The sequence below is a fragment of the Micropterus salmoides genome, unplaced genomic scaffold (genome assembly GCF_014851395.1).
Source record: "Micropterus salmoides isolate LMB-PRFRI ecotype aquatic unplaced genomic scaffold, ASM1485139v1 Ms_hic_scaffold_9, whole genome shotgun sequence".
NCBI lineage: Eukaryota > Metazoa > Chordata > Actinopteri > Centrarchiformes > Centrarchidae > Micropterus > Micropterus salmoides.
Genome location: NW_024044681.1, coordinates 27,290,211 through 27,306,443, shown reverse-complemented (window position 1 = coordinate 27,306,443; position 16,233 = coordinate 27,290,211). Strand labels below are relative to the sequence as shown.

The following is a 16,233-nucleotide window of genomic DNA, read 5'->3' as shown; positions in this document are numbered from 1 at the left end:
ACTTACATAAAGAGTATGACAGCTGATCGTCTACAGTTGCAGACTCACTAATTTGATTGTAAGAGGCACAAGAGAGGACAGGAAGAGGTGAAGGTGACTAAACATAGTTTCTCAAATACAATAGTTAAACAATAGAAAATAGGGAAGCTGTCATGTTACATGACTTGAAGTGTGTTGGATAATGGTATTCTAGCAAAACCATCCCTTCTTTAAGCCTTAAATGTCCTCTTAATTTAACAATAAATTCTGATGTTGTTACGAAGCTATACTTTAGAAACAAATAGATTCTTATGAAAATATATTAGCTCAAATCCACCCATTCGTTACAGAGTCTTTTCTATCGAACCGTCTGAGCAGATGGGCGTTCCAGCTGTAGCCAACAGAGTGCACAAGGCATTTGTATGTGGAACATGTGGCCTGTACCTCATGGACCACATTCAGAAGGCACACCATGTGTGATCTCTGAACATTTTATGGAACATGCTTGAAGACACTTTGTCTTTCACCATGGTGGTTATCAGTCAGACCCAATTATATATTTGATATTTGTTCCCTGAGTTCTACATTTGCATTTACTTTTTTCCAAAAGCGACTTGCCGTGACGAACAACATACAAGCATCAACAGAGCATTAATACAGCAGCAGATCTACAACTGACAATACATACTAGTAATGGCAGCAATAAATACTTGTAAGAGCTACTAGTAATAGCACGTATGGCATCAATGGGGTAAATACCTAAGGAAAGAAGTAAGAGTTAACAAAAAAGTGCAATCAATACAAGAGAATTGTAAGGGGATATACAAAGAAGAGCACAGGAAGTGCAAGTGTAGCTTCTTATATACATCTATCAATGGTTAGAGGTTAGGGGTCAGAGATGTTATAAGAGAAAGTGTTCTCGGAAGAGATGAGTTTTCAATAGCTTTTTGAAGTTAGAGAGGGACGCCTGTATGAAATTTTGGTGACGTATCTTTTTAATTAATTAATTAATTTCTATTCATATGAAGTTATCCCAATATTGTCCTTCTTTCAGGCAAATGCTTTTTACGATCGTTTATAATGGTGTAGATGTAAGTTTTATTATATATTTTGGTATTATATTCACTGACTTTTGTGTGTTTAACAACAGGCTGCATATTTCTTGATGCACCCTAATGTTATGGGCACATTTATGTCCTCAACCAACTGTAGCCTTAGCCTATAAAAATCCTACTCTGACAGAGTGGATGTGTATCAGACTCTGATTCCTACCATCTTGATTGTTAGTCTGGAAGCAGTTTGATGGGAATTCTACAGACAGAAGTATGGTTGTGCCATTGGCTCACCAGTATCCCCTGTTATGGCCAACATCTGTATGGAAGAAGTAGAAAGATGAGCCGTGAACTCTTTCAGAGGAACAGCACAGAGCCATTATTGGTAGATATATGTGGATGACACATGGGTCAGAATTAAAACCCATGAAGTGCAAGCCTCCACAGAACACATCAACTCAGTAACATCAAGTTCACACGAGATATCAGCCAGTTTAGGAGGCATTTATGGCTTATGGATCCCCAAACTGGACTTTTGTGAAAACAGCTACAAGATCCAGGTAGAACACCTATAATACAGGTGATAAGGAAAAGAAAATGCCACAACACTGTGATTCCATATGTGTCTGGAGTATCGCTGCAGTATCAGAGAAACTCTGGAGGATTTTCAACAAACACCACATCCCTGTGTTTTTAAACCCAAGAACAGAAAAGACAGATACTGGTCCATCCTAAAGACCGCACACCAAACACAAGAAAAACATGCTGTCCAATGCTGCAATGAATATTTCGAAAGAGGCATGAAAGAGGCCATTTACACCAGAATAGAAAGACCATCACAACAGAAGGAGGCTACGCCTCTTATCCCCCACTTTGAATGCTGTCTTTTTATCTCTTCCCAGGAGATTGAACCCTCACATATGGCCTCATGTGACAATGCCAACGACGGTCTTTCAGTCTTAGCTTCACATGACTCCAACGATCATAACGCCTTTCGTTACGACAGCGAGGAGCACTAATGAACCAAATTGTATCCTTCACATTGATAACAAACCTACAGAGGTTAAATGGCTGGGATTCCCTACCAGTCAATCAGAAATGAAGAAGCCCTTTGGATGAGAGGGGAAAGATCTCATAAAGAGTAGGCCTATAGATGAAAGCGGAAATGATTGGTAGAGTTCAAGCAGATCCATTTGGATGCATTTATTTAGTTGTCATCCCCATTTGCTGATGCTCTATTGAGGTATATAAATTTACTTTCAGAAACATTTGACTTACTGTAGCTTATGACCTTCAGCAAACACATGTTTCACGTGACTACATTTGTTACTATTTTAAAAAAATGATTGGCTTGCATAATTGAAAGAGATTGACATATCAAAATAACTTTAACAACTCAAGATCAGTAAAGTTTTCAGATGATCCTGACTAAGTTTTGGCCCAGCTGTTTTGGACAAGATGTCAAAAATAGGATTTTGAGAAACTTGGGAAAAAAATGGCCAAGCCGTTGTGCGAAAACGCAATCTTGATTGTTACAGCGCTACCTTGAGGTCAATGAGTGTCAATTTATGTGCAGTGTTTTGGTCTTACAGTTTTTGCTGCATGAAGACTTTTAAAATAGTTTAGCTGACCATTATTGTTAACTTTAACCCATGTCGAGATTGTCATCTGTTCCCTGATAGCGAAAAAGCTGCTAAGAGTTTAAGAGTCCCTCTAGGTGATCCAATCTACCACCAAACCACCTTAACACATAGCCTGAATAAACATTGTTATCTTTAAATGTCTTTGTGTTTTCAGAAGTATTGTTTTGTGAAATGTTGTGTTTTGACCCTCAGAGCCACTACAGTGTTGTTTCCTTCCATCACTTACCTAAGAATGAATAAAAATAAAGTTAAGACAGACATTTACATGTAAATGGATCTATGAATGAAGACATGGTGGCCCATACTTGTGTGCTCCACTAACCTTTAAGTGACGTAGCAGCGGCTGACTTTATTTATAGTGTAATGGAGATTAGCTGTTTCACAGCACTGATTTAAGGTTCATGGTATTCAAAGTGCGGGAGAGCTCAGTGGTGACGGCAGTCTGCCTGCTCAGTTTCAATTTCATAGTCTGTAGGGTAGGTCACTACAGTCTGGTTGAAGCCGGACCAGCAAGGTGTTTACTGGTCTGACTCTGTTCAAAGGTTATTCACACAGTGTTCTCTTCTCAGGGACCTGTTTTTAGCACCAGGGAAAGAAAGCAGGTGGTCTTCTGAGCTGTTCTTTATGGCATTAAGTTTAAGGTTTAACCATTGCCCATCTTTGCTTTGCTAATTAGATGAAATAAGGAAAAGAAAAAAAAGAAAATGCCTGAATCTAACCTTTAAAATCCAGCTGAATTACTTTTGAAATGGATTATTGCCTTTAATCTCTTTGTCCAAACACATGTGCACTGTGGACACAGTGCAATTACATTTTCTTTGTATATCACCAAAGTATCAAAATGTAATTTCTGTTGTACGGTTGATTTAAAAAATAACATACTTTAATCAATAGGCCTACAACTACTACTACTACTATCAATAATAATAACAATAAAGCTCAACAATTATAATTACTGAAAGAGAAACTACTTAAAAAAGTAAATTAGTAAATATAAAAAGACAGAATGTGCACACTATGCCTATAAATGCCCTTCATCAGCCCACATGAGGTCCTCAGTCACCTTCGACGTTTATGGTCCCTTTAATAGTTGGAAATAATGTAAATAGTGGAAAATGTGTCAAAGGTCATTTGCAGAGGCAGGGCCTTTCTTCAGCTTTGTTTACAAAAACAGCCCAAGGGGTTTACTTTGACTTAAGGGGAAACATGATTTTTAACTGTACTGAATAATATCTATACATTATTAAAGTAGAGACTGCTGAGCTTCTTACACTAGATATCAGGCGAAACATTAGATATGTAGCGACAGTTTTGCATAGTAAACCATGACTTGACATAAGCTTGCAGGGGCCATAGCCTGGAGCTTATATTGAAAGTCACATGTGTAAAGGCACGCGGGCACAGGACTCCAACACTCTACCAACAAAGTGTCTCCCCTCTCTAACACTTTCCATCCAGCATCCAGTCCTTTCTTTGGGTGCATGCAAATTGCATACACATGCTATGTGCATCCACCCCTCCTCGTTCATTGTATGGATTGGCTGAGAAGCATGGCCGTTCCTTTGCCTGGAACATTTTTCAACTTTATTACTTGCAGGGAGGAGGGATGATGGATAAGTATGCAGTGTAAATGTTATCCACCATAGAACTCTGGCTAGACATGCAAATGCCCCATGAAAACATTTATGGAATTGAGACAGGCCTCTCTGTCTGATTGGCTACATATAGCAACCAATAGAAACATGAGGAATGCTCCTCGATGTCAGTGTAGTAATATGAGCTGGTATTCCCACGTGTTAAAGTTGAAATTTTAAGTAAACGCCTAGCTCTGGATTTAAAACTAGAAATAAATATAGTCTACTATATAGTCTATTATATTTCAGAAGTACGTTTCACTGTGAAATTAGCTGTGAAAAAACATGAAAATATTCAGTATCACTACAAATGCTCATAGAGTCCGCACCAGGCTACCATAATAACACTGTTAGGAGCAGATCAACAAGTACTCGAATGTCCAACTGTGTCTCAGGGACTCTGGTAAACATGAGATACAAATAGCAGGTGTGTACAACTTGCTGCATCACTGTCACATGCTAAAGGTGCCTATAAATTCAGGAGCTTCTTCAGTAGAAAGCACACAGTGTGAGAGGAGGATGCTAAAGGGACTTACTGCCTAAAGGATTGTACATTATTTCTTCTGTGCTGGACTATAACTTTCCTGGAAAACAATTTAGGTAAACTTTCACATGAAGACAACATTGCATGATCTGAGCTAAAGCACAATATATCACTGTTATCATAATGATAAAACTATTAATTAAATGCATGAAACCAATAATACAAATTCTCCTTGGATCTCAAGTAAATGGTTTGCTTGTTTTCTCAGTGAGAGGTGGTATGCTGGCTGGCTCCCTTCAGACAGAGTTTATGGCCCAAGGCTTTTCCACAACAGAACCACTTCCACTTCAGACCAGTGTACTTCCTGAGAAAACTTGAAGCTTTATTTTTTTTACCCTCGCTTACAGGTATATAAACAATGTTTAGCATGAACACTTCAAATGTTAGTACACTCAGTATTACTAGTATAATCAGAGCAAATGAAAATTATTAAATGTCATCAAAATGTGAACAGTTATATTCTGTGTGTCTGCTGAGCTGAGCTGAGTAATGATTTTTATGGGCTTGTTTGTGGTGTGATAAACAGAGGTCCTGGGCAGATAGCACTGAGAACAGTTTTTTCCATTTCTGTCATTAACTCAGGCGTAGAAATGGTCGGCATGAAACCCAACGACTTGGTGCCCTCTGCGGCAGTAAAGTTCTTTGGAGCAGGAACCGCAGCCTGCATTGCTGACCTGCTCACCTTTCCATTGGATACAGCCAAAGTCAGACTACAGGTTAGAGACAATGTTTAAGAGCGATCTCTTCTGTTCTAAATATCTCTTTTCAAAACTTTTCTTAAGCTGCTGCTTACAATCCTTGTATGTCATCCTGTTGCTCAGATTCAGGGAGAGTCTCTGAAACATGAAGAGGCCAGAGCCATAAAGTATCGGGGAGTGTTTGGCACCATCACCACTATGGTGCGCACAGAGGGGCCTAGGAGTCTTTACAATGGACTAGTAGCAGGACTCCAGAGGCAGATGAGCTTCGCCTCTGTCCGAATCGGTCTTTATGACTCCATGAAGCAATTCTACACTCGAGGCACAGAGAGTGAGTTTCACAAATTCAGCATCTTGTTTTACGAACACGGTTGCTTCTGTCCAATTGTGACTAATGTGCACATGCTGCACAGGTGCTGGGATTGTTACTCGGCTCATGGCAGGCTGTACCACAGGAGCCATGGCTGTGGCTTTTGCACAACCAACAGATGTGGTGAAGGTGCGTTTCCAAGCCCAGGTACGACTGGCTGATGGTGGGAGGAGATATAACAGCACCCTGGACGCCTACAAGACGATTGCCCGAGATGAGGGAATGCGGGGGCTTTGGAAAGGTGCTTGTCATTTTTGCTCCTGTTTTTAAAAAAATGTATATATATCTTTTCATGATAAACCCCTGGCTTTGAAGTAACCATCCTGTCCTTTTGTCTAGGTTGTATGCCCAACATCACCCGTAATGCTATTGTAAACTGTGCAGAGCTGGTGACCTATGACATGATCAAAGAACTCATCCTTAAGTATAACCTAATGACAGGTGAGGTGGTAAAAAAAGCAAATAACTAGTGACTAAGTGACTTCTTCTACATGCAAATTCTAAATACAAAATATCAAATATTATGGAAGTGTGTGACTTTGCTTCTGTTCTCCTACAGACAACCTGCCGTGCCACTTCACTGCTGCCTTTGGTGCAGGCTTCTGCACAACAGTAGTGGCTTCTCCTGTGGATGTTGTCAAAACAAGGTTCATGAATTCAGGGACTGGCCAGTACAGCAGCGCTATCAACTGTACTCTCACCATGCTGAGACAAGAAGGACCCACAGCCTTCTATAAAGGGTAAACACACTTACATAAGAGTGAACCAAACAGCAATAACGTAACATGTTTGGGACACTTGTTTATTTTTATTTTCTTCGTCGTCTCCTTTAGATTCATGCCTTCTTTCCTGCGTCTGGGATCCTGGAACATCGTGATGTTTGTGACATATGAACAAATTAAAAGAGGCATGACCAGGGCACAACAGTACTGGGAGTCGCCATTTTGAGCTCATCGCTTGTCAGGCTGTTTCTTCAGACAGGACTGCACACGCAAAACTGCCTAATCCTCACAGTGACTGATAGTTGGAAAAGGACCTGGGCTGTATAAGAAGAGAGCTCAAATGGTCGGACGCATTACCAACATGCATTGTAAGAGCTCACATCATAAAGACTCATGTCAGCGAACTGTAGCTCTTGGACTTCTTAAATGAACCGTGACTCTGAGGGATTTGTTGCAATACCAGAATGATTTAAGCATTCAAATATAAAGAAACATTTTATGCATTTTAATGGCCTCTGTCACTAAAATGCTTATTCATGTTTTTATCTCTTGTTGACAAATATACTAGAACCTTGATATGTGTCTTTGAAGATAGATTTTCATGTTTACAAGAATGAACGGTGAGATGCTGTGAATAATGTTATGACCTAATTTTATTTGTTATTTAGGATAGGTTTTCCACAAACGCAATGGAGTCTGGCAACACAGACCTAAACACTGACCATTTCTATGTTGCTTTCTGTATTGTGGATTGTTTACAAGTGTTTGTGCATGTTGTCAGGGGTTTATAGGTTAAATCAATGTGCTGCTTATTGTAAATAGGATGATTTATTGCTGGTCAATAAGTCATCAAAATGTTGTGCACAGTGACAATGCCAAAATCAATAAATGATTGTTTATTTATATTCTTTATCTATTATGAAATTTGCTGCACCTTTGTTAGTTGGGTTACACCAACCAACTCTGCAATACAGTTTAAATAGTATTATTAAATAGGAAAAAGGGATCATAATCTGACTGAAGGGGAGCAATAATTTAGTTGCTTGATAAAACGGAAGCTGTTTACAGAAAGTGGAGCATCTTGGGATTTCAGTGGGGCAGTATTCTGTATGTAATTAAACAGGTTTTACTTCACATCGTATAATTTAATGATCATGGTAGGTATGTTCAGAACATATCTATGGAAGTTACCAGACTCAATCTGTGTTGTCTGTGTTGGTGTTCACAAGCGAAAGAATCGACTCACAAACATTCACTCACCTGAACATTTTACTAAATGGGGTCCTGAAAGCAGGGGACGACATAATCTGTGAAAATACAAAAACAAATTGGAGAGAACAAGACCTGCTAACAGTTTGTATATCGAATACATTGACTAGACGCTGATGGACAACAGTCTTTATATTTACTTGTTTTGATCAAAATAATTTCTAGGGACAATTCAGTAGTCGCTGGATGTTGGTAGGAATATGTCACTAAATTATACACCCTTGATACCCCATGGCTTCTTTGGGGACAATAAAATCCATCTAGTCTACCTGTTCTACCACTTCACCATCCTTTAACTACAATACTACAATAAAACCACTTTATTAACTAAACACAATGCTGAGTTTCTTCACATTGTAAAGGGGCTGAACATACGGATCTAATTTGGTGGGCAATGTACTATGTGTTCTTGTATTCTCAGCATGACTCAGCATTTACTCCTGAAGTCTGTGCTCTCTGCACTATAACGTTATGTACAGACTTTCTAACAGATAACGGGTTTTAGCAGATTGCAATGCAACATTTTTATTTTCAGTCTCAATCTATTGAGCCAGTCTAATCAATCACAACTGTGGGTTTAAGTGTTAGTTGTGATGTGGTTGTTGGTCTGAAGACACACTTGAGAGGAAGCTTGATCATGAAGTGAAGAAGACAAGAGAGAAAACATGTTCCAAAAAGTGTGTTTACACAAATTAGACACATACAGGCTGTTTGTGACATAAACAGGTTTCTAGTCTTTCCATTTAACCAGCAGGCAGCCCGTATGGATGTAGTGGGGGTGGGGCCCCACCAGCAACACATCCCATGATGCAATGTCATGGCAGTATTTAAGGAGGTGGCTCTCTTTCCCACACTACTGCATCCTGACCATTCACTGATTCATTAGGGTATTGTTACCTGGAGAGGCTTTTTACCAGGCATTTTAACTCAGAAAATCAAATCACGGTACAATGAACCCTTGGTATATTTATATTATTGTAAACACTGTTCCACTGCTTTTGTTTTTGACCATATCTCTGTTTTTCCAGGATTTGGAGTATGATTTTAAGGCTCATCACTTCTGAAAAGTCTTCTATGGAAAAACAAGGAAATCAATTTATAGCTGGGACAAAATTCAGCCAGAGGGATACCTTTAGAGAATCTTGATATCTGATCTTTCTGTCCTAAACTGCACCATTAAAGGTAAGAATTAATCATCTTTCAGACTTAAAAAAGTGATGAGAAATGTGTTATTTGAATTTGCAGGGCATTTTAGCTGTTGTGAGCCCTGTCTTTGTGTGCAAATAATGCACTGAACAGCTGCCATCTATTTAGCATCACTAAAGCCTCGACTTTACTACGTCTCTGTTGCTCAATGGGGATGTTAAATGAGCCACCCATCAGCTGGAAGCAATTCTACATAAAATACATGAATTTTTAGATGGAATGTGTTTTGGGGTCTATCTTTTTCAGATTTTCGAGGAGCTTTGTGTCCTGTCCACATTAACTAGGCACCCATCAATACTTACATTGATCAAAATAATTCTGGAAAATGGTTGGATTTGGACCCGCAGACGTGCCTCCATCAGCAGCTGTGAAGTTTATAGGAGCAGGAACTGCAGCCTGTATCGCTGACCTGCTCACCTTTCCCCTGGACACAGCCAAAGTGCGGCTGCAGGTAAACATGTGCTATGTAAATATTAAAGTTAACCTCCCATCATCACATCATATTATGACATTGCATGGGCACCCACTGTATGTAAAGTATAGTTATTGATAAACTTAAAGAATATATAGTGTCCATTATTTTATACGTTACTAAGTGCATATAAACCAGAAGAACCTGAAGTCCCCCATGCTTTCTTATCTTCACCTATCTTTGCCTTTTGTCCTGGACAGATCCAAGGAGAGGCCAGAGCTTCAGCAACTACAGGGAGAGAGCCTGCAGTGAAGTATCGTGGAGTGTTTGGCACCATCACCACCATGGTGCGTACAGAGGGGCCCAGGAGCCTTTACAATGGACTGGTGGCAGGACTACAGAGACAGATGAGCTTTGCCTCTGTCCGCATTGGTCTGTATGACTCTGTAAAACAGTTCTACACTAAAGGCTCTGATCGTGAGTATCTATGAATGCATTATAATTATTTATCTAGTTCAGGGAGTCCTGCACCAATCAGGCCTGACATCTTCCTCCTCTCTGGGTCAGATGTTGGTATTGGCAGTCGGCTGCTTGCAGGAAGTACCACTGGTGCCATGGCGGTTGCGTTTGCTCAGCCTACAGATGTGGTGAAAGTCCGCTTCCAGGCACAGATCAGGTGTCATGGGCATGCCAGACGATACTGTAGCACCGTTGATGCTTACAAGTCCATTGCTAAGGAAGAAGGCATTCGTGGTCTGTGGAAAGGTAGCTTGAGAGGATTATTTAGTAGCAAAAAATACCCTTTGATTTCTTATGATTGTTTTTTTTTTTTTTACTTTTACTTTACTCTGTCATGCAGGTACAGCTCCGAACATTGCGCGAAATGCAATTGTTAACTGCACAGAACTGGTGACATATGATTTCATCAAGGATACACTTGTGAAGTCCACTCCCCTGACAGGTAAAAACATGGCTGCAATGTTACATGACATTCAGAGGCACAATGTAGGTGTTTTTCTCCTTTGGATCAGTAACTTTCAGCTTTAACTCCACAGATAATCTGCCCTGCCACTTTGTATCAGCCTTTGGTGCCGGGTTATGCACAACAGTGATTGCCTCTCCAGTTGATGTGGTCAAGACAAGATATATGAACGCTGCTCTTGGCAAATACAGCAGTGTCCTCAATTGTGCCTCTGCCATGATGACCAAAGAGGGCCCCCTTGCCTTTTATAAGGGGTAAGCATTGACTGCACAGGCAATTTTGAATGGATTGATAACGATACAAATCAAACATTTATAGACCCGGGGGAGGAGAGTAATGTGAATGGCTGTACATGACTGAATTGCAATCAAACATGTTTTTTATGTTTTTTCTCTTGAGGTTCATGCCATCTTTCTTACGCCTGGGCTCCTGGAATGTGGTGATGTTTGTAACATATGAGCAGCTGAAACGGGCCATGATGACAGCAAATCACAACTACACAACTACACCTTAACCATTGTTGTCTGTCAGAAGGCTGATGCTGTAACACAGTGTTTTTTTACCTTCTGTCCCCCTTGTGGATATTTCAACTCGAAGTAAAGATATACAAATTGTGTTGGTACCGCTCTCTCTCATGACAGAAATGTAACCGCAGTAATCATTAGTCATAGGATAGCAAGACATGTATTAAAATGTGATCAATATTTAAAGGCCAGAGCTTGTTTGATCAGTTGCTTCCTCTCAGCGGAAAGCGTCTCGGGAAACTTGATGTCAAAGGTAATGATGAGGTTTCCTCTCTGGGAAGGATCCTGGGACAGCGGCATTCCCTCTCCAGTCACCACTTTTTTGTACGCAGGGCTGATGTGTCATGACAAACAAATCAGAGACAGTAAAATGGTAGTTGATTCAGGTGAAACCCAAAACATATCACTTTAGAAATTAGCCTGTTTCAGTGTAAAGTTATTATAAAGTACTTGATTTTATGTGATAGTCTCTCCCTGTTAGGGTCTTAATGCTTTATAATATATACAAAATACAGTATTATACATGAATGTTATTTAGTATTCCACTTTGGCCCCAGTATAGGGCAACACTTACTGCACAATGTCATTGATGGGAATAGTGAGTAGCCTGCCATCTAGTGTCTCCACATCCACAGAGAACCCGGTCAAGGCCTGTTGGAAAGGTTAAGTGTTTATTCTACTTTAACAAAAAGAAAACCTATTATTCTGGTTCTTTAAACATGACTCACCATCTCCAGAGAGACTTGGGCCTTGTAAATCAGGTCATTATGTTGCCTTATGAACAGAGGATGACTCTTCTGTTGCACTATGAACACAATATCTGCAGGGATGCTGCTTGGTCCCTAAAGATAAAATACAGCAGGGTGAGTACCGTGTAGTCAGGTTCTTTCCCTAAAAGTAATACATTGTTAACTAACTATGCAAAGCTTGTTAAAGTAATAACTTTTGTGCATATACTTTGTTTTTGACCAAAACTGACCAAATCACATCAAACAAAGAGGTAAAGGTGATGATGAACGATTATGTCCCGTGTTACTGTGTTTTATTTATAAGCATGTGTGACCACCTTGAAAGAGATCTGTTGATGCCACCTGCTGGTGGCCATGCAGCAGATCCAGTGGAAAGTATAACAATTCACAATTGAATGATTAAATGCACTTTCCCAAAAATATTCTTCACAACCCGTCCATATTAAACCACTACGTTCAATAATCTCTATCAAAACTGTCAAGTGCTGCATTCTAAGGTGAACAGCTTGAGCAAGCTTCCAATTTCATAAATATCACATCAAAAACATACCAACATAACACATAATTTACAATATCACTTGTAGAATCATTATGTAAAGACAATAATGAAGACAATAACACATTATATATTTTGTGCTTCTCATACAAAATCGTACATACTTCCCTCTAAAACTTATAGCACACTAAGAGCAGTTCCACAAGCTAAAACTCAGACCACCATAACACTCACATTGGCAATGAAATGAGGGAACAGTGGAGACTATGACCAAAGTCATACCTTGTTTTGAACCAAAATAACTCATCCTAATCTCAATTTAAACAATTTATCCTAACCTTCACCAATCTGGGGAAACCATTATGAATCATATCTTTCTGATGCAGTATTTGGTCAGTAGAAGAACAAATACAACAACATCAGATCAAATCCCCTTTACAATTTTCATCCAAAGAAGGTTAAAACCAAGGGCAACTGGATGTGTTTGAAGAAACCTGAATACGTTTTGCCTCTCCTCTATCGGTGGAGTCACGTGAGGCCAAGTCTGAACGACGTTGGCACTGTCACATGAGACCAAACGTGAGTCTCCTGGGAAGAGATGAAAAGGACAGCATTGTAGGTGGGGAATAGGTAGTGCCATAGCCCTCCTGCTCTGTTGTGATGTTCTTTCTATTCTGGTGTAAACAGCCTCTTTCACGCCTCTTACGAACCATCTGTCCTCCCCGTCCAAAATATGTACATTGTTGTCGTTGAAAGAGTGTCCATTGTCCTTCAGATGTAGGTAAACTGCTGAAACTAGACCTGAGGAGTCCTTCTGTGTTGAGCCATGCGTTTGTGTAGTTGTTTAGTTTCCCCAATTTACAGGTATGTCCATTCCTCCCTGCTTTGGACAGCATACACTAGATTGCTTTTCTTGTGGACCAGTATCTGTCTTGTGTTCTTGGATTAACACAGGGATGTGTTGTTTGTTAAAGATCCTCCTGAGTTTCTCTGATACTTTGGACATGTATGAAATCACGATGTTGTTTCATTTAGTCTTCTTTTCCTTTTCATCCATTTTGTTCCTGTTCTTCCTGGAACTTGCAGTTGTTTTCACAAAGGTCCAATTTGGATATTCACACGCTTTAAGTGTTTATGCTCATTCTCTTGAACTTGGGCACTTGTTGTATGTTGTCATAACTTTGACCAGGATGACTGAGAATTTTCATTTTCAGTGGCACTGGGTTAAGGACCTGTAGTCATTGTTCAAACTAAATAAAGTCATCAACTTTGATCTGGGCGGCGCAGTGGTGCGGTGGTTAGCACTGTCGCCTCACAGCAAGAAGGCCCTGGTTTCCCGGCCTTTCTGTGTGGAGTTTGCATGTTCTTCCCCTGTCCGCATGGGTTCTCTCCGGGTGCTCTGGCTTCCTCCCACCATCCAAAGACATGCAGGCTAGGTTAACTGGTGTCTCTAAAATTGCCCTTAGGTGTGAATGTGAGTGTGAGTGGTTGTCTGTCTATGTGTGGCCCTGCGATGGACTGGCGAACTGTCCAGAGTGTACCCCGCCTTTCGCCCAATGTCAGCTGGGATAGGCTCCAGCACCCTGCGACCCTGTACACAGGATAAGCGGTTGACGATGGATGGATAACTTTGATCTTTGGGGTTAAAGGGATAAAAATTGTACCAACTGATGAGTTCACTCTCCAGTCGTTACACAGACATCAGACAGGGTGAGTTATTAGTGACCATTATTCTCTTACCTGATCTCCCTCTTTTGGGAAAGTTATTTTTGTGCCTTCTTTCCACCCAGGCTTCACGTCTACAGTCAGGATCTTGTCTTTGATACTGGATGTGTATCCGTCCTCATTCATAACCTGTTGCATAAGACATGAATGTAAAAATGAAAAAATATATTTCATTCAGTGTGTCTGTTTGGACCTTGTTGTGATTGTTTTGTTAGATCTAGATCTAGGAGACACGAGTGTCCATGAGGACTTCTCAGTCTAATCTTATGGATAATTGAATGATTAAAGCGCTCCAAAGCTGTGGGATGAGAAAAGTCGGTTGCTTTTACCCTGCGAGATATCTTAATCTTTTTTGTGCATCCGTGGAAGAGATCATCCAGGGACAAATTAAGGTCTCTCTCTATGTGAGGATCTTGTGTCTTCACCACTCCTGGCTGCAGGCCACCTAACTGAAGTGGTATATCATTTGTATAGAAGTCTAGCAAAAAAAAAATATATAGTTAATGTAGCCCAATTAGTATGAAATTTGAATAAGCACAATTGCTGTTTGGTCTGTTTTTCTCACCTGCAAACGGGTTGTTGCCTCCAAAAAACTGTCTGAATGTTTTGTCCGGATTCCCATGGTACACATATTTTGATGACCAAGCCCCACTGCTGCCAAGCTCAGCTGGGATACCACATTTCAGACCCTCCTGGCCAAACTTGTCATAGGTTGCCTTTTTTCGAGCTGTCACAAAGAACATAGATATATTGTTACAGATACACACTGCCAGTCTCCATGTATGTTACTGATAATACTGAAAAGGGTCAAATACGGGTATTTTGGTAAAAGGTGGATCATTTTATGAATACAAGCAGATGATGATTTTAAATAAAATGTGTTTAATGTGCTTTTATTATCAAGATTTTGGTCAGATAGTGTTTATCACTTGTTAATTGCCATTATTTAGTAATAGTTTCCTCTCAATTGTCAGTAGTACAAACATGTCATAGCCTTCTTAAATATAACGTTTAGTAGCCTAATGCTTAAAAATGAGTTCATCTACAGACATATAAGAGCAGAAAAGTCCGTTTTTGCCATTAGAGATAAACAAGCTGAAAATAAAATATAAGAACTGTATGATTATTCCCACATGTATTTAATTTGATGATTGGTATTATTTCGACTGTGTCTCTTCTACTTTAGTTGTATGTAACCTTGTTGAGTATCATGCGCCCCTGTGAGGACTGATCCCATTATTATAACATGGGCCTATAGTAGCCTAATGATTGGCTGTAGTAGCCTAATACTAATCCAGCTTTCAAGGTAAAACAAATGTCAGCCTCCCTGTTGTTGCAACTTACGGTCGCTCAGAACATCGTAGGCTTCACCCAGCTGACTGAATCTCTCCGTACTGCCAGTTTCTCTGTTGCTGCTCGGGTGAAACTTCAATGCAAGACGTCGATATCTAGATAAAAGAGGGAAAATAACAATAATCACATTATGCCAGATATAAAACGTGTGTGAGTGTCAGTTAATGGTAGTTTAGCTTACGCCTTTTTTATATCTGCGTCTGTTGCATTTCTGTTTATTTCCAGGGTCTCGTAGTAATCGCTACCCATTATGAATTTATAGTTAAGTGATTAAAATAAAATAAAAATCAAAGAAAGCTGCAGTGTATCTGCCTGTAAAGTCTTTTTTAAGTAACAAAGCTTTGTGAAACACAGAGCAGCGCTTGTTTAGCTTGGTCTCCAGGGTAACAGCTGCTTTGTGGACTCTCGCGGGACTTGCAAAAATAGCTGAACCAATCGTGCACGGATCCAGCATGGACGGGACCCGCACACCTGCAATGACCTCTGGATTGCACTAACCTTTACGAAAGGTGCTATTCAAATAACGTTTTTTTGATTGCTGTACGTGTGCATTTTCCTTTTTGAGTGACTACCAATGGTCATTGCCGCATTTATGATACCTGCTGTGGGGTCCACACACACACACCTCCTGCCCTCTGCGCATTTTTTAGGCTACTTCCATGTCATTTGAGCATGCACAATTCCATTTTGTTTAAGATTATGCACCCTCTAAGCTAAATACAAACCAGAAAAATAACAAATATTTTTGACAATTTTGATAATCATGCAGAACCCAACTTATAATGTATTGTACCTTAATGTTGATAATAATTCCTATTAAAAAGGGCAACTAATAACATTACATAACATGTTAATGTGACATGCAGCAAATCTGG

At 39.9% G+C, this 16,233-nt stretch overlaps 3 protein-coding genes across 3 annotated transcripts; 2 read left to right on the top strand and 1 right to left on the bottom strand.

Annotated features, from left to right (window-relative positions):
* The first annotated feature begins 4,799 nt into the window (after positions 1 to 4,799).
* On the top strand, positions 4,800 to 7,547 carry LOC119894751 (mitochondrial uncoupling protein 2-like). The gene is made up of 8 exons (XM_038707417.1): positions 4,800 to 4,908; positions 5,061 to 5,199; positions 5,435 to 5,568; positions 5,674 to 5,881; positions 5,964 to 6,161; positions 6,260 to 6,361; positions 6,480 to 6,660; positions 6,754 to 7,547. The coding sequence occupies exons 3-8, from the start codon at positions 5,443 to 5,445 to the stop codon at positions 6,866 to 6,868; spliced, it is 930 nt and encodes a 309-aa protein (XP_038563345.1). The 5' UTR covers positions 4,800 to 4,908; positions 5,061 to 5,199; positions 5,435 to 5,442; the 3' UTR covers positions 6,869 to 7,547.
* A 1,186-nt stretch (positions 7,548 to 8,733) lies between these two features.
* Positions 8,734 to 11,127, top strand: ucp2 (uncoupling protein 2). Its single transcript, XM_038707996.1, has 8 exons — positions 8,734 to 8,856; positions 8,940 to 9,093; positions 9,364 to 9,568; positions 9,790 to 10,006; positions 10,097 to 10,294; positions 10,389 to 10,490; positions 10,585 to 10,765; positions 10,911 to 11,127. Exons 3-8 carry the CDS (start codon positions 9,443 to 9,445, stop codon positions 11,023 to 11,025), a joined length of 939 nt encoding a protein of 312 aa, XP_038563924.1. The 5' UTR covers positions 8,734 to 8,856; positions 8,940 to 9,093; positions 9,364 to 9,442; the 3' UTR covers positions 11,026 to 11,127.
* dnajb13 (DnaJ heat shock protein family (Hsp40) member B13) lies at positions 10,350 to 15,739 on the bottom strand. The gene is made up of 8 exons (XM_038707995.1): positions 15,540 to 15,739; positions 15,350 to 15,453; positions 14,571 to 14,732; positions 14,335 to 14,483; positions 14,021 to 14,134; positions 11,764 to 11,877; positions 11,610 to 11,686; positions 10,350 to 11,369 (listed from the first exon to the last, which is right to left on the bottom strand). The coding sequence occupies exons 1-8, from the start codon at positions 15,605 to 15,607 to the stop codon at positions 11,210 to 11,212; spliced, it is 948 nt and encodes a 315-aa protein (XP_038563923.1). The 5' UTR covers positions 15,608 to 15,739; the 3' UTR covers positions 10,350 to 11,209.
* Positions 15,740 to 16,233: the final 494 nt, after the last annotated feature.